The sequence below is a fragment of the Trichinella spiralis genome (assembly GCF_000181795.1).
Source record: "Trichinella spiralis strain ISS 195 chromosome Unknown Scfld2, whole genome shotgun sequence".
In the NCBI taxonomy this organism is placed as follows: Eukaryota; Metazoa; Nematoda; class Enoplea; order Trichinellida; family Trichinellidae; genus Trichinella; species Trichinella spiralis.
The window spans coordinates 2,676,304-2,695,888 of record NW_003526941.1 but is presented as its reverse complement, the minus strand read 5'-3'; the positions used below and the strand labels follow the sequence as shown (position 1 = coordinate 2,695,888).

At 40.3% G+C, this 19,585-nt stretch overlaps 3 protein-coding genes across 3 annotated transcripts; 2 read left to right on the top strand and 1 right to left on the bottom strand.

The window, feature by feature from the left end:
- Positions 1–294: 294 nt before the first annotated feature.
- On the top strand, positions 295–8,245 carry Tsp_03091 (7 transmembrane receptor). Its single transcript, XM_003379382.1, has 15 exons — positions 295–591; positions 2,193–2,330; positions 2,390–2,530; positions 3,633–3,746; positions 3,810–3,875; positions 3,972–4,163; positions 4,230–4,498; positions 4,556–4,755; positions 4,832–4,982; positions 5,156–5,288; positions 5,344–5,574; positions 5,645–6,145; positions 6,210–6,502; positions 6,571–6,950; positions 7,740–8,245. Exons 1-15 carry the CDS (start codon positions 295–297, stop codon positions 8,243–8,245), a joined length of 3,612 nt encoding a protein of 1,203 aa, XP_003379430.1.
- An 82-nt stretch (positions 8,246–8,327) lies between these two features.
- Tsp_03090 (hypothetical protein) lies at positions 8,328–9,235 on the top strand. Its single transcript, XM_003379381.1, is given in 4 exon segments — positions 8,328–8,508; positions 8,522–8,798; positions 8,844–9,007; positions 9,117–9,235. 4 exon segments carry the CDS (start codon positions 8,328–8,330, stop codon positions 9,233–9,235), a joined length of 741 nt encoding a protein of 246 aa, XP_003379429.1.
- A 279-nt stretch (positions 9,236–9,514) lies between these two features.
- Tsp_03089 (ubiquitin family protein) lies at positions 9,515–18,619 on the bottom strand. Its single transcript, XM_003379380.1, has 20 exons — positions 18,539–18,619; positions 18,360–18,482; positions 18,147–18,276; positions 16,226–17,841; positions 15,160–15,258; positions 14,960–15,095; positions 14,710–14,909; positions 14,552–14,623; positions 14,026–14,276; positions 13,811–13,934; positions 13,270–13,348; positions 13,043–13,204; positions 12,642–12,952; positions 12,032–12,257; positions 11,040–11,263; positions 10,850–10,946; positions 10,595–10,728; positions 10,250–10,528; positions 10,065–10,187; positions 9,515–9,766 (listed from the first exon to the last, which is right to left on the bottom strand). Exons 1-20 carry the CDS (start codon positions 18,617–18,619, stop codon positions 9,515–9,517), a joined length of 4,719 nt encoding a protein of 1,572 aa, XP_003379428.1.
- Between the last annotated feature and the right edge of the window lie 966 nt (positions 18,620–19,585).

The window sequence follows — 19,585 nt, the reverse complement described above, 5'->3', positions numbered from 1 at the left end:
AACCCATTATTCCATTGTGTATTCGATTATCATTGCCCACTGACACTCTGCATCCAAGTTATTGCAATAAGATTTTAATTTTCGAACTCAGTATAAACGATTTTTTTAAAATACCCCTTTGTACGAGCATAAATGAAAAAGGAAATACATATATATACACATATGTATATATATTCATATATTTTCTCGCATTCAAAAGTGTGCAAATAATGTTCCTTTTATAGACGATGACTGAGAAGAGCAAACAACGACAACTCATTTCTACTTTGACAAGTGAACAACAAGAACACCACGATGGCTTGTGAACGATATGTATGCAAGGGGGTGCTGTTGGTGTTCGCTACAGTGATCGTCACAACGGTGGACGTGCTTTGTCAAAAGTGTAACCATTGGCACCGACGACCGTTCACACCTGGCAAAGAGATACCGCTTTACATCGGTGCAATGTTCAGCAGTGTCGAAGAGAGCACCCACATCGGAGCGGTGGAATCGAACCTACGTCCAGCCATAGACATCGCCCTGGCAGACATCAATAATCATCCTTGCGTTTTAAGAGGCTACAACCTCACACTAATCAACAAAGATACGCAGGTTTGGAGAAAAAAAATAATTTCCTCATAACCGTTCGCGTTTCTCACGTATATTATATGATATGTATATAAGTGTAACGCATGACAAATTTTTCATTTATAACTTCAAAATCCAAGACTAACAAATGGTTTGACTGATTGCCCTCCAGGACCCCTCCTTTTCTAGTCTCTTTGGTCTAGTCGTGAAATAATATAGTATACAGCAAGAAAAGCGCATTTGCAAATTGTCAACGGCCGCAAACATTCACCAACCACCGATAAAAATGTCAGAGTGCAGTGTTTGCTTGGGTTAGCCTAATCGATTCTATTCTATTTGCAATCTGGATCACTTAGCCACCTGACGCGTGTAAATGGCAAAATCGTAAGCGCTTCAAAACGTGCAATGTCACTTTCTTTTTACAACGCCCATCTCCACTATTCTATTACGAAATCCCAACGAACAGTCATAATAATTTTAAACACATATTCAAATTAACCGTTCAAAACAAGAACATTTCTGAAATAAAAAAATCGGTCATTTTCATAAATGAATCTTTCTAACTGAATGAAGAAACCTCTTCAAAACTTCTTCCTCATTCTACTTCCCATCGGTGTCGCTTCACCGTTTCCACTCGAGCATTTGATTGTTCTTGATCAATCGGACCGAACAGGCTCACGCATTTTTCCATGCATTTCAAATAATTCACGTAAGCGCAAGCAAGCTGTGACAACGCAATAAGATAAAAAAAAAGATCAACACTTCTTTTCCCTCTGAGGCTTATAAGAAAACAAACGAGACGAAAGAATTTCAACACACGTATCTTCTGTCATGTTCATGTCCGAGCAGTGATGATGACAATGACAATGATGATGTGCTTTTTTATAACTAATTCCCACCACGAGACCACGACAACTCGCAAACTTCAAAACCGCTACATGTATGCTCCTCGCTCTGTTAATATTAAAAAACAAATATCTGGAAAATATAGCATCGTATAGAAAACTGCTGTTGCTGGACAACAACACATCCCAAAGGCGTCCATTACGCATAGTGTCAATAGGGAAAAATGCTGCTAACGATGATGAATGAAAGAAGAAAAAAAGAATTTGTCAATTCGAGCCGGAAACCATAATTTCGAATAATTGAAACATCACAGCAAGCAATTTCATTTCTGATCCGCCGAACTTTTGGGGGCATATTCGATCTGTCGAAAAAGAGAAGAAAATATTCCAAATTGTCCATCAAACCCACTAACTACTGCACACAACGTTTCGTTGATATTTTCAAGCTTTTAGCAACACGAGAGCAGTCGATTCGAACAGAGGGGTCTGCCCATTCCACAAAATGATCACTGCGACAAGCAAGCGCACAGTATGAATCTCCAAGGAATTTACCACATTCTGTTAATGGCAACATGTTGTCGCAATGTAGTATAATGGCTCAATTCAGGATCGCTTGCAATTTTTCTTCACACGGTCAAATAGTGTCATTTTTACACATATATAATTTGACCGGAATGAGATATATTCGCTAGCACAACAAATTCATTTTTCAAATTTCATTACTAAATCTTTACTGTGCAGAAAACTGCTGTTTTATTATACTGTTGGGTTTATTTTCAGTGTAAACCGTCCATGGGCATGAAATCTTTCTTCGACATGATGAACGAAGAGAGAAAAAAGTTGGCAATATTCGGTGGAGCATGCACTAGGACGAATGAATTGGTCGCCATGGCTGCCAACTTTTGGCACAAAGTCCAAGTAAAATTACAATGAATTGCAAAATTTCTTACAAACTACATATTTTTGCCTGAATTTAGCTTTCCTACGCTGAAAACCATCCCATGTTCTCGAGTCGAGACAGTAAAGACATGTACCAGACGTTCTACAGAATAGTACCTGGACACCGGGATCAACTGCAAGCACGAATTCGATTCCTACACCACTTCAACTGGACCAAAGTGGGTGCAATTGTACAAAACGACGATTCCAGGCATTCACTGGTAATGAACAATAACCATAACCATAACAATAACAACAAACAAGCAATAAGCGATAAACAGTTTAAACTGAAATTCATTACACATCAGCAAACAGTGTATTTATTTATTGTCTATTCCATATCCATGAAGACAAGCAGTGTAGCTGTGACAGAGAATGCAAGATAAAAAAATGCAAAACAAAACAAAATACACTACAGCTCAAGCATCTACGGATTAATTAATTCGTTAAATTGAACAGTGTAATTTTGCTACTTTCAGTTTCAGCTTCAGCCAATTTCAAAATCGTTTCTCAATTATTGATTAATGCGCACAATTCGATTGTCTTGTTATAACTGGAAGTCCATCGATCATTGAAACATGGTTGCAGGATTGCAAAAAGAGAAAAAGAAAAAATTCCACAACCATTTACGTACTCTTTCAAAATCAGATTTCGCAATTCGCGTATGCGTAGACAACAAATGAAATTTCTTCTCTTCAAGTTGGTATAAAATTTCCATAGATTTTAACTACTTTCGTTCCACACTATTTTAAATCTTATTCAATCTGCACACTACTAAGAGAGAGCCTCAACAAGTTCACGTAAAAGAAAAAATTCTCGTCATTTGGTCTTTGAAAATTATTAAAAGTATAAATTCACGAATTCTCACATTTGATTTGCAACTGTTTTCGTTCCATTTGGAAAAGTTGTTCTCCAATCAAAAGGATGGATGAATCTTAGAATACGAACGACAATTGTGTTCCAAGCGAATTCTACTACCTAGCATCTAACAACAGATACTATTAGAAACAGTCTTTTGTCTTTTGCAAAGCGAACAAAGCTCCTGTAAGATCTGATCTCTTGGATTTCCCACAACACCAATAGTGATGATGTGATTTTCAAAAGAAAAAAACTCCACTCTTACACAAACTTTCAAAAAACTCTACTCAGTTACACGGTAACTGTTGAATCACTTTGAGAGCTGCATAATACTTGAAATTAAAAATTGCTTGCGCCATTGAAACAGATAATTAAATGATTTGTTCCCCTTTTCTAAAAAGTAACATTTCCCATTATTACTAGCACATGGAAGCGTTCACGACAGCAATCGAACGCAAACACGGCGTTGCAATTTTGGCAACACATGGATTTTCATCGACAAAGATGAACATAAGAGAAGGTTTGAAGCATCTCAAGGTAAAAAAAACGTGCTTTTCCTCGTTTGAAACAGAAAATTCAACAAAAGTCACACAATTCCAGGCAAAAGATGCTCGAATAATAATCGGTGAATTTAACGTATCTTTGGCAGCCGCAGTATTCTGCGAGGTGTGCAAGCCATTTATTCATTTATACACGTATTTATCACAAAGAGCTGGTTTGAATACTGGTTATGAAAAGAAAAAGTGCAATAGAACATTTTAGGCATACAGTCAAAAATTGTACGGTCCTGAATACGTGTGGATTATACCCGGTTATCATCAAGACTATTGGTGGCTATCGAAAACTGATCAGCTACCCTGCTCGAGATTTCAACTTCGAAAAGCGCTCGAAGGACACTTCGCCCTTCGGTTCACCGTTATCCGTTCTGATACAACCAGAGTCTGGAGTGACAAGGTAGAGGGAGGTTTTTTTTGTCGTTCATTGTAAACGCGTAAAGTAGAAATCCAAATAAAAAAACAGACTGCGGCAGAATATGATGCCGAATATCGAGCCAAATGCAAGCCGCCACACTGTCAGTACAGCAAATACCACGGCTACGTTTATGACGGTCTGTGGACGATTGCTCAAGCGGCGGAAAATCTGATCACCACGATGATGATGCGAGGCAAACATTTCAACCCGGAACAAGATCTGCTCGACTCTGATCGTGACGTGATGGGTGCCTGGAAGCTAGCACTGATGGAAGCGATAGATTCGCTTGAATTCGAAGGAGTTACGGTAAAAGTTTTGTGAACCACAAACAAACAATTCGATGATTGTTGAATTTTCAACTGCAATTTTCATAGGGAAAAGTACGCTTTTACCAAAACGAACGTCTCGGACGAATTCGAATCGTACGCTTTCAAAGTGATAATTCAATTTTCATCAACTCTGTGCAATCATTTCATTTCAACAAATGTTCCAGATCAATCTTACACTGCCGTCGGAGAATACGACGGGGCAGAAGATCGTTTCACTTTGTTTGGACAACGAATAATCTGGCAGAGTATCAAATTTTCAAATACCGAAAAAGCGCGAAGCAAATAGAAAAAATTATTCATCCTCTTTTGTATTATATTTAGACGGTTCCCCGCCAGCTGACGCGATCCAAGAAGTTATCATTCGTCGTTATGTCGATTATTCAGTATTTTACATAATGTGCTCACTGGTTGCAATATGCATCATGCTTGCCATCGCTCTTCTCACCGTCAATATTTACTTCAGAAATCACAAGTATGTGCGTTATATATATAGGATGTTTTCTTTCCATTTGTTGTCATATATATATATATATATATATATATATATATATAATTCTATCCAATCCAAAAGTACAACAATCATTTATCATTTAAATTGTCGCAACTAGTCAAGTTCCATTTTTTCAAAAAAAAAGCTCATTTCAGATTTATAAAAATGTCCAGCCCAAATGTGAACAATCTGATCATTCTCGGCTCAATCATGACCTATTGCAGTGTCATTCTTTTGGGAATCGACACTAACATGGTATCCGAGTTGGACTACAGTCGCATGTGCACTGTAAGAATACGCAAGTTATCTCATCATTTCTGTACAAATTAATTATGCTTAACAGGCCAAAGTTTGGATCCTCTGCTTTGGATTCACACTCGCATTCGGCTCAATGTTTGCCAAAACGTGGCGGGTTCATTCCATCTTCAACGACATCCATTTGCACAAAAAGGCAATCAAAGATTACAAATTGTTCTTGATTGTCGGCGTCCTGTTGCTGATCGACGTGCTCATCCTGAGCACCTGGCTCATCATCGATCCTATGCAAATGGCTGTCAAACAACTGCCGACAGAAGTAACACAAGCAAATGAATAAATTTTTTTGTCGTCGTCAATCAAATTGCCACATTTCTGTTTTTTTTCAGAAAGATGAACGATCCAACATGCTGATCAAACCGACCATCGAATATTGCAAAACCGACTACACGGTCGTGTTCCAGGCGCTGCTGTACGGCTACAAGGGGATATTTCTCGTGCTGGGCTGCTTTTTAGCATGGGAAACGAGAAACGTGAACGTGCCGGCGTTGAACGACAGCAAATACATCGGCATGTCGGTTTACAACGTGGTGCTCGTCTGCGGGGTCGGCGTGGCCATTTCGTTCATATTGCAAGATCAAATCAACGAGTGCTACATCATCATTTCAATGTTCATCATTTTCTGCACGACGGTCACTCTGGCGCTTGTATTCGTGCCGAAAATTGTCGAACTGATGCAAAGCCACCGCGACCCAACGATCCACTACCCCAGAGCGATGATGCGCTCTTTGTACGTGATCAACAAAAACCGCATGTTGAACAAAGATATCCGGGAGCAAATTCTCCGCCAAGAAAAGGAGAAACGAATTCTGAAAAGGCGACTCAGTGCGGTAAGTAGTAGTAGATTCGATTTGGAGAACGGAAAGAAGAACCGATTTTACAATTTCCGCACAGGTTCGTCGAGAAACGCTGGCCATTTTGAAATACTCCGCCAAACTGGGCACCAGCGTCCACCAAGTGGAGGACGACCATTCGAAAAGAGAAACGGTGATGATGCAGGCGAGCGACGACGACCGACCCTACGGTGGCGTATACGTGGGCCCGACCGACGAGAAGCCGCGGATCAGCTGCGAGGCGTTGGTCAGTCATCGGGAAAGTCACTCGCCGGGACATTTGTTCATCACCAAAAAATTCCCGCCCACAGTTGCCAAAGTCGACCAGCCCGAATCGCCGTCGTTGTCAATAAAGTAGGTGTGCAAAAATTGAGTTAATTTCCTTGCTTGCGCATGAGCCGGTTCGCTTTTTCGCTTGACAGAAGCAAAGCAGACGAACATGCGTCATCCGCATGCCGAAGTGAGGAAAATTGCGACGAAGAAAGCAGCAAAACTCGTCGCTGTTGCCGTGGAGAAGAACAACAACAGCAACAACAATACCAAACGGTCAACTTGCCCAGAAGATCGGTAACACCGTCGATAAGCGAACCAGACCACAGGCGGTCAATGTCAAGCATCGCGTACAGCAGTTTCCACAGTTTGATGGTCTTCAGCGAACAGATGAACCGAAGACGAGGAGGAAATAATGATGATGATGGTGACAATGATGACGGGGAAAATTTGATACCGGCTGATCGGCAACGGAAAAGCCAATCTCCACCAGCTTGCTCGTCTTACAGTTTCGAAAACCAAACTGTCACAGGTAATAAAAGAAAACAAGCACAATAAATAAATAAATATGTATATATATATGTATATAAAGTGGTCCGAATAATTTCAGCTCTTGTCACCGAAGACGAAAGTACAATAACCGCAGCCGAAGACGATTCCTCTTCCACGCAGTAAGTAGGTTTTTTTTTCTTTGATGAAACAAATTCATTTTTCCCAATTTATCCTTCTTCAATTGCTGCAGAACGCTTACCAAAGAGCCGAAATGCGTTGAAAGCCAGTCGCCAATTTCGTCCATTCTACGCCTGGGAAAGAGATTTCGCAATCGAAAAATTGCAAACAACAACAACAACGACAAGAAAAACAACGTGGGCTATTCAAATTCAAATTCAATAAGCTTGCAAAATCTACCCCAGTCGAGTATTGGCGGTACAGCTCGTTCAAAGTTCGAAGAAAGCGCCAATCGACAAAAGAAACTAAAAAGTGACAACAACAGAACACCAACAACAGCTGCCCTCCTCCGGGCTTGTAATTCAATCGACACTGCAGAATGTAGCAGCAACAGATCGACGTTCTTCGATTGATAAACAAAATAAACAACAGCTAATCAATCGGATTAATTTTAACATTGCAATCAATTAACCACACATACACACATAGCATAGGTCAGTGAGCAAATATATTCTCAAAATTGCGCACAACATATACAACCGTCATTGTCAAAAGGAAGAAACTTTTCCACAAACCCACCCACCCCACACGACAACGGACAGTATCTGTACAGGGCACGCAAGGGGGATTTAACATTGGATTTTATGTGCAGACAAGTACAAACTGACGAAGAAAAAGAAGAAATATTCGAAAAGTTGTCAAAAGAGAAGACCACAAGAGCAACAACCAAAATTCACTTACCAACGAACTCTCTCAAAATTGCAAACGTTCGCTGATGACAGAAATTGGCGGCAAATTTGCACTCAACTGCTCTGGATTCATGACCATCCGAAGCTGGGCAGAGGTGAGCTGGTCGAAATTGCTGCGCTTCAGTGTCCTCTCGCGCAGCACGTACGTGCGACCGTACAAATGCCGGTAGCGGGTCTCGAGCAGACGAATCAATACGCCGTCCACTCTCAAGTAATGGCTGAGCAGAATGAGAAAGCCGGACGGCATACATCTGATCTTCAATTCCATCTTCGAACAACCGTGATCGGCCAGTTCGTCTTCGTACAGCGGAATATGGGCGTAGAACAGAATCGGTTCGGGCTGTCGAAGACGGTCCAAATCGAGCGGTTCTTCGGTAGCAACGACCTGATCAACAAATCAATTAATTAAATTTGATCGAATCATATCATGTCATATCATATCATATCATACACCTGAAATCCGACAAGATCACCGACGAACATGCTGGAATATGTCCAATCGTGCGTGCGCAGCACGTTCGACAGATACGCGGACATGGCCCGCGCTTGGCGCCAAACGTCGCTCGCCGCCACGTGGCAACTCGACTCCGGCGCATCCTCGCCAACCTGGTCCAAAGCTGCCAAGGCGTCGAAGTGGACCGACGCGCCACCGCGGTGCATCACGCGCAGTGAGTTCTTGTGAAAGACCATATCCGGTCGATTGGGGTACTTCAACGCGGTGCTGAAACGACAATAAGCGCAACGTTGTTGGTCACCACGGTCACCGTCCGCCGTTCCACTGCCGCAAGTGCAAGCCGAGGAAAGAATCGACTGACCGCTGGTGAACGTGAACGTCCAATCTTCGAACTTGAACTCTTCCACCTCTTGGGGCAAATTATTATCCATGCCCAACCAAACGCAAAAGATACGAAAAGAGAACAACAAAAAAAACACCCCAAACACAACAACAACAACAACAACCTGTAAAAAACAATATCACAATTAGCAACCAACTCCAAATAATATAGAAATGAACAAGTAGTCACGCGTACATATACAAGCACACGTACAGATTGCTGTGCACGTGTATGCTGTACATGGGCGTGTACACGCATGCATAGAAAGAGGATAAAGAACCAGCCGGCCAATTTGTACAACCGCTGCGCAAAAAAAAACAGATTTTTTTGGTTCAGTTTGTTTTTTCCAGAAAAGCTTTACTCTAGATATCAATGTCAGCATGATGATGATGATCATGATCATGATATCATCATAAATAAGAAGATTATAATTATTCATAAAAGTATGCATATTCACGCTAAATAAAGGTAGAAAGCATAGCGTATCATCATCATCACCTACTATGCACGTTTCATCACATTTCGTCAGAGTAGAATTACAACAAGAAAAAACACGATTATAACTGATAAATTACAATTTAAAAAAAAGAAAAACTTATTCATCAGTCATTCATTATTGCTTTTTGTTTTTTTTCTCTGTGTGAGAATAAAAAACATGTCACAAGCAATAAATGTGCAAATAAATATAGGATATAGAATATGGAATATAGAATAAAATAAAATTACACTTGCAATAATTTATCAAATAATATTTTTAAAAGCGAATTAAAATAATGTGGCTGTTGTTCTCATCTAATGGGATAGAGATTGTGGATAAAGTTTACCAGCGAACAAGCGCAGAATTACGGTTTGAAATATTCATACGACGATGGGAACAGTACTGGCGTGAAATCGCGATCGTATCGCAGTCGACGCTGAATCTTTTCTTTCATGAAATTTTCCACAGCTTCGGAAACAATTTCCGATGAATTCAACAAATTGCGCACAGCGGGGGCACTTTCGGCACTTTCAGAACTCGTGATTGCATTGGCAAGCGCGTCGTGGAACAGTTGCCTTTGATCGTCATCCAAATTCAGTCGTCCACTTTGCACTACCTGAACACAAACAATAATTTGTCGATTGTTAACAAGAGAGCTTTAACAAAGTAGTTTAGAAAAAAAAAAAATATATATATATATATAATAGGACATAATAATTACTCGACGACGCTTCGCTGGCATACTGCTCAAATAGATGTCACTGAACGGTGCCTGCGGTGGCACAACTCTTTGAACTTGAACATCTTCTTCGATCAAATGTTCAATTCCCTTTTGTTTATAAGAAAAAATTATAATTATCACCATCACCATCAACAACGATCATCGACAAGTAATAAAAATTTAAGTTTTTTACTATTGGCAAACTGGCAATTACTTCGGGTGGTAGACTGTTGATTGACGCCCGAACCGACGGCGTATCATCGTCTTTTTCAATGGTGCAATTGCACAACGCCACTTGTTGCAAGTCCAATTCCGTCTGAAGAAGAAACAAAAATAAATGCACGGTTTAATTAATTTTTAAAAGAAAAGACAAATTACCGGCTGATTGTTCAAGTTGTCGACTGAATCGGGTTCCACAATCATCGGCTCACCAGCAAAAGCATCAGCAGCCGTGGTAAGAATATTGTTGTTTTCAGATGCTGCTGAACCTTGTCTGTTTTCGTGCCGTTCTGCTGTTGTCGCATGCTTTTTCACAAAAAATCCCGACACCTCTTCCCTTGGAAGCAACGTTTCCGCAAGTACGGTCTGCAAAACACCGGCACCAAAACTGTCGAACGCCCGGCGTACATATTCCGGAACATCTCGCAAAGTAGCACTCTGAAATGACAAAATAAGAAACAAAAACATACAAACAAACAAATTCCATTCATTTTTTCCTCTTACTGTCATGATACGAACAATCCGCTCGTCAACTTCACCGTTCGGAGCGTAGGTGTAAACAACCACGGCCAACGTTTGCTTTACGCCCAAAAGTAAATTTTTGTACAATCTCTGTCCGAATGCTTCATTCGAATCTTCTACAAAAGGATATATTAATACTGAAAGGCAACCCTTAGAAGCATAAATAATAATATTATATTGCTGACAAAAATTGTTTTTAATCATAATAATTAACAAAATAGAAAAGCAATCACTTACTTCCAAAACACAAAAGCAACAAACGATAAACAGTATCCTCTTCACAGCTGATCAAACTGCTCAAAAGGTCAATTTCGTTTTGTTCAGGCAACAATTCCTAAAATTATAATCAACAATAAATCAAGCATAAATCAAAGCAATATATATATATATATATATATATATATATATATCTGGAATTGCAACTTACAGCCAAACGCCGACAATAGGGTATTTCACTTTCAGCGGCACGATGCGCAGCTTGGCGCATATCCTCCTGAGATGGTCGCTCGTTTCCGTTCAACAAATTTTCGATAAAATAGCGGCGCATGATGCTGCGGAAACGATCCAACGTTTCGTAATTGCCTTGCAAAATGTCGACCACGTCGCCGGCGACAAGACTGTTCGCCAACAGGCGGTACAAACTGTTCACAACTGCAAAAAAAACAGATGAAGAAGAATATAAAACGACCAAAATGCCAAACAACACTGGCTTTTGTATCGGTATAGACAACAACTTACTACGCTGCGGAGATGAATCCTCGTCGCCGAGCAATGGAAATATTGTGCTGAGCGTTTGGTCGGACACTTGAGGGGTGACGTGCGATATGAAACTGTTGATGATCGAATCCAACGACATTCTATTCCTGCCATTCTGCTGTTGCTGCTGCTGCTGTTGTTGTTGCTGCTGCTGTGGCTGCGGCTGTTGTTGCTCTGAGCCGGTATTGTTCCTTGGCGGAATCGAACGTTCTGGTAAATCTGGTCGACGGTCGGATGAATCATTAGGTACCAATTCAGAGGGTGGGGCACTGGTGCGCGAAACGGTTCGACTGATGGAAACGGTCGGCGCAGCGTGCACTGGAAGTACATCGTCAAAAACTTCGCCTAAAACTTTGCTAATCCTCCATTCAAAAATCCCCACAAACAAACAAAAACAAATAATAATAGAAAACAAACAAAAAAATTTCTTTCACTTTTCAACGATGCACAACTGACTGATTTTTTTTCTCATTACAAATTGCAAAAGAAAATTAACAAGAGAACAAAAGAAACCTAAAGCCAATTAATTGTGGATGAAAAAAACTACACTTTTATACTCTCCTCAGCAAATTACAAATTAGAAAATAAGCAAAAGAGAAAAAGTTGAAGAAGAAAGGGAGAAAGAGAGAACAAAATATATCATTGATAGAAAGGAAGCTTTACGTTCAAATGGCTGCATTTCGTTCATAGTGTCCAGAATTGCGTTGGCCAGCTGCTCTATTGTAGAACGTATTTCGCGTGCTGCGGGAGAATTTCGATCGAACGTGGCGGCGGTGTTGTCCGTTGCAGTGGTGCTTCTGCTTGCCGCTTGGACATTCGAACCACTTCTGCTCGTCGATGCATTCGAAGCTTGAGAGTTCGAAGTGTTCACTTGTGCGGATGCTCCTTCCTTAAATGAAAATATCAATTGTTCTCCTTTTTTTGAAAACGCGGACGGGAAACAAAAATTCAGTACAGTCACTCTTGAACCAAACTGGCGTTCAATGCCGCTGAAAAATCTAGAAGCACAGGGCAAAAAAGGATCCGGGTGATTGTCTACATCACCGAATGTATTCCTCATTTGCTGAAGTAAACGCCGCAGTTGGCGACTTCCACCTGCACCGGGACCGGCACCGGCACTAGCACTGGCACCGGCACTGGCACTGGCACCGGCACCAGCACTGGCACTGGTACTGACACTGGCACCGGCACCAGCACTGGTACTGGCACTGGTACTGGCACCGGCACCAGCACTGGCACTGGTACTGTTGCTGCCACCGCTACTGTAACGCACATGAAAGTTGCGGAATGGGGCTGCTCCACCACCGGAACGTCCTGAAGAAGCCGGAGTAGTAGTATCTGCGCCAGGCTGCTGACGTTGTTGGCGCGTTCGACCAAATCCACTACGAGAAGGAAAAGAAATGTTCACAGTACTGTTAGGGGGCAAGTTCAGCACTTGTCCATAAAAACGGTTTATGCCCCTTGGTCTTTCGGACGGATGTCGCATTAACGTATTGCCATGACGGACGCGCAAATAATTACCAACATGGTTGTCAGATGAATGACGCGAACCACGGTTCATTATCGTCACAAAGTCCATCATACCTGGGGAGAAATTTTTCAAAATTTACATCGACACAGACAAACACAAACCACTCGATCTCTCTCAACATATTATTTCTGTTTCTCGCTTACTTCCTGTCGCTTCGTTGACAGAGTGAATCATGTTCGTCAAATCGCGAGACAAAGATTCTGCAAAAGCTGGCGAATTCAAGGTGCTTTCAACACGTCGAAGTGCAGAGCTGTCATCTCGTCTCGACAAAGTTCTACCATTTGCTTCTGCATTATTATTCTGATCTGAAATAATGCAAACAATTTCATTTATTATTTAAGTTAAAATTCTTTTTCTTTTCTTTACTTACTTTCAAAAATGTCCCCCGAACTCTGCGTTCTTGCATCGGCGTTACTATTCTGCTGATGAATCATCACCCTGATTTGTGCCTACAAAACCAAAAAACCAAAATGTTCAACAAGAAAAAGTGTACAACAAATAATAAATGAAAAAGAAATTTACAAACAATATAAAAGCTGAATGTAATTCAAGTGAAATTTTTTAAGCATAAAAATTCTACACAAAGTTTGACTAAATTTATTAACATAAACATGCAATATGGTCGCATTATAATTAAATGCAATCAATGTTGAAAAGAAAGAAAAACTAACCAATTGAGGAGTGGTCGAAATGTTTTGTGCGTTGTTAAGGACGGGAAACAGCGAACGGGGAGTTGGTTCGTCAAGATCTAGATCGAACTCGCTAATACCGTGCGCTGCGTGGCCCACCAAATGTAAAACAGACAACAACGTTTGAATGGTCATTACAAAACGACTAGCTCGAGCGGTCTTAAAAATAAAACTTATTAAAAAAGATTAAATAAAATTTGGAAAAATGATCGTAAAACCAACAAAAGGTTCAAAATGTCGTTCGGCTTCCAGCAGCAGTTCACAATTTTGAAGTAGTGCAAGCAAATCTCGAACAGTTGTTGAGAGAAAAGAGAACAAATTTGCCAAATCTTGAAATGTCGCATTTCTGCAAATTATTTAATAAAAAGAAGCATAAATCAACTATCAACAAACTTAAAAATATAAATAAAAAACATAAAAAACAAAACATGCCATACCTTTGTCGTCTTGAATTGGATGCGGAAGAGGCATTTGCATCAGTCTGAGTACTCTGATCTACTGGCACACTTGATTCGGGTGGTTTTTCTTCACCATCGTGCATAGCAGCACTTTCTTCTCCTTCCTTTTTGATTTCTGCCAAAGAACTGGCATCGGATTCTTTGTCATTCGCAGCAGTGTTCGACAACGAATGTTCGCCTTGCATCCTACGTGCGTATTGAACAATTTCGGCCACGTCATCAGATCCTTCCTGTAAAAGAATAAATCAATTATAAAATCAACAGCGAAACCAATCAACAAGTGCTATTTTGGTATACTTCAATCAAAGTTCGCGCAACGGACAACATTTCACGAATAGCTCGCATTCGCTGAAAAGTGATGGTCGGCTGAGGGCCACTCATTTCTGTATTCATCGTAATCAACACCTCGCCGGGTTGGTTTCCTCGCTATAAAAAATTTAAAAAAACAACCAATAATATAATAGATTAGAATATACTATTGTATTTATTTCACATATAAAGTTACCGGTTCCTGTAATTGAATAGTAGCAGCTTGGCCAGAAAAACCAAATTCGTCCAACACTTCCCGAATAATAGTCTGAAATATTTTCAACGTAAGCATTTAAAAAAATTTAAAAAACAAACTAAGAAACAAAACAGAAAAACAATACAATTTCATCTTACATATATTTGTTCAGAAGTCAAATCATTCGGCGGCAAAGCGACCGTGCCTAAAAATATATGCGGATGCACCGCATTGGAACCAGAATCGTTTCCGGGTGCTTGTTGTGCATTTTGCGCATTCGTGGTCGACGTAGTTGAAGGAGGCGCAGGAGGCGGACCTTCCATTTTTTCCACCAAATGAATCACTTTTTCGTTCAGATCTGTACGAATAAAGAAGAAAAAATAAGTTAGTCGATTCACATCGACGAACGATCAATGGTCAACTTGCCCAAATCTTTCACCGTCGAACTCGGATCCAAAACGCGACCGTGGAAAATCACCCGCTGTCGATCGACCGGGACGTTCATTTCAGCCGCGATGCGTTCCTGGAACTGGCCAACGGTGGTCTGCAACAGTAGAAAGTGGAAAATTCATCCCTCGAAAGCGGAAGCTGAAAAGCGGCAAACTCACTTCCGGGTCCAATTCAAAAGCCCGATCGTGTCCGTCCAACGTCTTCACCGTAACTCGATATTGCATTGTCAAGCCAAAAAGAAGCGACGCTAAAGATGGCTAAACGACAAAAACACTGTAAAAGATAGTCGCAAAACAATCCGCGTCCGTCGAGCGCGACGACAAAAAGCGACCGAAGCAAAGACCGAAAATTGCCCACGCGTCAAACTTCACCACAATGGAAAGTGTGAATCACGGTTATCAAAAGTGATTCTCAAGAACAAACAAAAAGTTCAAATGTACGATAAGTTTATCATTTCGGCAAAATTCGAATTTTCTTCATTTACTGAACAAATCTTAGCACAATTATTTTCACATCAATAAATCTTCATTCATTTTTTATAAAAATAATAATTAAAAAAGCATTTTTATATTTTCAGTAAAAGTAAAAAATAATTTTTTCCTTAAATTTTCATCATGTAAACAAAAAAAATTCATAAAAATAACTCACAGTCATGAAAAAATATGCTAAGTTTAAACGGAAAATTAAAAAGAGTTTTTTAATTATCACACTTACCGTATGCTATGACAAATCGTAAATATTTTACAGTAATATGTATTTTCCCGCTTTTCAAAAATTCGTGGGAATTCGTGTAAAAATTGAAAACAAACAGTTTTTCATTTAAGCGAATCATTTTAGACAAAATAATGTTGCCTGTTTATGCTTGTCAAGAAGTTTTAAAAATGAATCACACCAAACATCCGCTACTGTAATTACTTTTAATTTGCGTACTGTGAAGTATAATTTCATTTTTATGAATCGGTTGCGAATAATCAAATTGAATTTGCAACAAGAAAGGTGTTGTTCAACAAAGTTTATCTGACGTGAAAGAAAATTACCTCTGTTATTGTATTTTGTTGCCAAAAAGAAAGAATTTCATCACCAATGATACACTAACAAGAAATTAATGAAAAGCAGGATGACACGTTCGAAAAGAATTTATGCTAATTTGAATTTTTTTTTGTTTTCCGAATTCCGTTCAAAGAGAAATACGCAGTGCTGTTCAAAGTTCAAGGTTTAATTTACTAAACGAGATTTTGAGTGCGGTTTATAAAAATGGAGAATTTCATCGTCATCAGTGACGTCGTCGTCAGAGTTGTTGTTCTCATTGGTCGACAGCCGATCAGCAGTTGCTCGGTTTGCTTTGAAAGACGTGTAATAATGATCTCGGCGATTGAAGAAGTTGTGTCGACCTCGTCTGGACATGGACACTGACAAAGCGTCGCTGTAGTGTTTCGACTGCTTGGTCCACTTTTCCAACGGTATGAAGAGCAACAAGCTGAGCGAAGTCATGAACAGCAGAGCCGTCTGGAAGTTTCGCATCCCTATTTCGACCAACGCGCCGACGGCCAATGGTACCAGAGCCCGGCTCAAATTTATCGCCAACAGCCATACGGTCACGAGCTGCGCCGGCAAGCCTGCTTGCTGATTGAACCAATGGAACGTGGCCGGAAGCAGTGGCCCGACGCTGGCGGCGTAGGCGCACAACAGAACCGCGACTGCGCTGTAGGAGCGGCTGAGCGCCAGGACACCGGAAAGCAAAGCCGAGATCACCAAACAGACGCCGAGCAGATGTCTGGAGAAAGAGCAGCACAACGACACCAGTCGGCTGCCGCACGACAAGCACCAGCATACAGCGCACAGTGCAACGCTGTCGCTCAGACTGCGTTGGTGTTCCACCAGCAGATAACTGACGGTAATCGTAGCCAGGGTCCACTCGACGCCGGCGATGAACAGCACAAACAACAAGCCGACGGTCAACGTCTTCAACTGGTAAACCGAGCCTGCATTTTCACAAGAGACCATGATCATTTGCGGCCTACCCACACCGGCGGAACCGGAACACATCCTGCACGAAGCGCAGTACACTGCCATCAATATGGCCAAGACAAAGAATCCCATTCCGGCAGCTGTATGGTAAGCCAATTCCAGTCGATCATTCTCGACTATCTTGACCACCACATCCCTCACACTGATCACCTCGTCCGGCAAAACGGTACTCATCGTTTCAATAGTCGTCTCTGACCAAGATGCTGTGCTAATAACTTCACTGGTCAACGTTGAAACGTAAGGGGTTGTTGTTGGTGGTGGTGGTGTGGTCGTTGTCAGCGTTGACAACAGAGTTGTTACAGTGGCAATAGTAGTCGTTTCGCTGTTATTCAAAAGCCTTTCGGTAATTTTCTCATTCGGTAATTCAATGTCATCTGTGGTGGAATTGAATTCCGACGTTCTGTTCGCAGGTTCAGTGACCGTCGACTGGGTTTGCATTTTTTCCTTCGCTTTAGCATTCAGTTCGATGTGCTTCAATTCCTTCTCTTTTCGAGCTGCGTACGTTTCGTCGGTTTTCAAACCTGCCGAATCGACGAATTTCGGCTTCACCGGAGCTGGACTCACGCTGGTCCAAGATGTAACGCTTTCGTTCACCACCTTGCCGAAAGTCCCATTGCCCAACGAGCTATCATTCGACAAGCTTCGCTTGGTGATCGCACTGGTGGTAAAATCAGTTGCCGTCGACGGACTTTCGGACACGTTTAACGCGTATATCAACAACGGAACTGCTCCACCCACTGAGAAACACATATAAATCAAACTAATCAAGCGAAACTGCTTATTCCAGTCCTCCAAAAACAACGAAAAACGACCTGAAAAAATACCATAAAATATAAATTAAAAGAAAAAAAAGATAATCACGCACAATAAAAAGATCCATACCTCGATCGATGATGCCAAGGAAGAAACCTTGTGCAAAAAACAAAAAAATACAATTCAGCCAGTGATCACACTGGGGCAGTACAACGGCAATAAATCCACACAACATTATAGATATTGGTGTTACCAGCATAACAGCACTGACCGTCAAACAATACATACCTAGTGAAAAAATTCAAATGAAAACTTCATTTTTTTCATTCTTTTCTTTTTTAACTACAAGCAGATATCAAATTACCGGATAGAATACCAGCAACACTACCAGCTGCACTCGCAGATACTACAGAAAAGCCCATACTAAACGATGGTCCGTTGTTCTGCCGTAACAATATTGGAACCGTTGGGCCAATAATCGACACCATACAACCCTAGATAAATAAGCCAGTGAAAAATAACACGAAACATAGCATCACACGTGTCATTTTGGTGAAGCATCTTTCAGCGTATATACCAAAATAAAGCTAGACAAGCACAAGTAAGTGAGTCTAGACCATGTTTGCAATTGTCCACCGGCACCATTAGGCAATTCCCTCGCTTTGTGTTTATTCTCATGAAGCGATTTCAACAATACTTTCTAAAAATTCATTTTCAAACACTAAAATAAATAAAATGAAAAAAAAATGCTCTCACTCCTCCACTTCCAGCTTCGATGTCATCATCGTCGCTGGAGTCGAACGGATCACCAGGTATTGGGCTATCTTCGTCGTCCATCAACTTTTCGAAAAATATCTTTTACACAAACTAGTGAAGCATCACCACCTATCTTTTGAGAAAAATTTCGAAACAACAAAAATATCGCCGAATAATACCTATCATATTTCACTTCGGAAAATCAAGTACAAACTTACTGTATTTTACAAAATTTACATGTAAAGAAAACCAAGTACAAATTTCAACAAGAACACGATGGATTCATTTTATCCCGGTTATTTAGATTTTTATTAAACAAAAAAGAGTTTAATTGATGAAAATTACAATATGTTACATTAAGATTCTAGAGTTGAAATAGGAAAGATAAAGATGACTATTTATTTATTATTAAATTTCACTTTAGAAAATAAATTCACAATAATTTTCAACGCAAGTATTCCATCATTCGAATTGTTTATTACTTTTCCCTTTTTTGAATAGAAACAACGCTTCTGACCTTTCAGATTTTTTTTCAATAATTCAATATTTTTCTAATTATGCATCACTTTATGAAAAAGTAATAAAATAGGAAAAAAGGCAATGAATATTAAAGGAAGGAAATTGCCAAATAAAGGAACATTGTGAAATTGTTTCAGCTTGACATTGTCAATTGAAGAATGAAGCGAATAAAAGTTACGCAATGAAACGGATGTGCTGGAAGTGGAAAATTGGCGGAAATTATTGAAATGGAAAGCAGGATATCCCCCCCCCCTTCCAACAAGTGTGCTTTTCTGATCAGTGGAAATCATTTTCAACATTTTTCGCTCGTTTAAGTCATATCTACCCACTCTTTTGCTGTGCTATTGAAAGAAAAAAAAACGTGCCAAATGAAATAAATCATAAAATACAATTACATTGTGCATCATTTTCACAGAATGTACTGCTCAATATAAAGTGATTTGAAAACACTGCCACCAGATAGAGATGCCAATTAGAATGTGTAGTCGTTATTCAGTATGGAGATCAATTTGGCATATAGTTGTCATT

Coding starts and splice junctions, on each gene's coding strand:
- Tsp_03091 (XM_003379382.1), top strand. CDS start 295: ATGGCTTGTGAACGATATGTATGCAAGGGGGTGCTGTTGGTGTTCGCT. Junction 4,499..4,555: donor GGAGTTACGGTAAAAGTTTT/GTGAACCACAAA, acceptor CAATTTTCATAG/GGAAAAGTACGCTTTTACCA. Junction 6,951..7,739: donor CGAAAACCAAACTGTCACAG/GTAATAAAAGAA, acceptor TTTTATGTGCAG/ACAAGTACAAACTGACGAAG.
- Tsp_03090 (XM_003379381.1), top strand. CDS start 8,328: ATGTCCAATCGTGCGTGCGCAGCACGTTCGACAGATACGCGGACATGG. Junction 8,799..8,843: donor AACAACAACAACAACAACCT/GTAAAAAACAAT, acceptor CAAATAATATAG/AAATGAACAAGTAGTCACGC. Junction 9,008..9,116: donor AAACAGATTTTTTTGGTTCA/GTTTGTTTTTTC, acceptor TATTCATAAAAG/TATGCATATTCACGCTAAAT.
- Tsp_03089 (XM_003379380.1), bottom strand. CDS start 18,619: ATGGACGACGAAGATAGCCCAATACCTGGTGATCCGTTCGACTCCAGC. Junction 13,935..14,025: donor TCCAATTCAAGACGACAAAG/GTATGGCATGTT, acceptor AATAATTTGCAG/AAATGCGACATTTCAAGATT. Junction 12,953..13,042: donor TGTCAACGAAGCGACAGGAA/GTAAGCGAGAAA, acceptor ATTTCTCCCCAG/GTATGATGGACTTTGTGACG.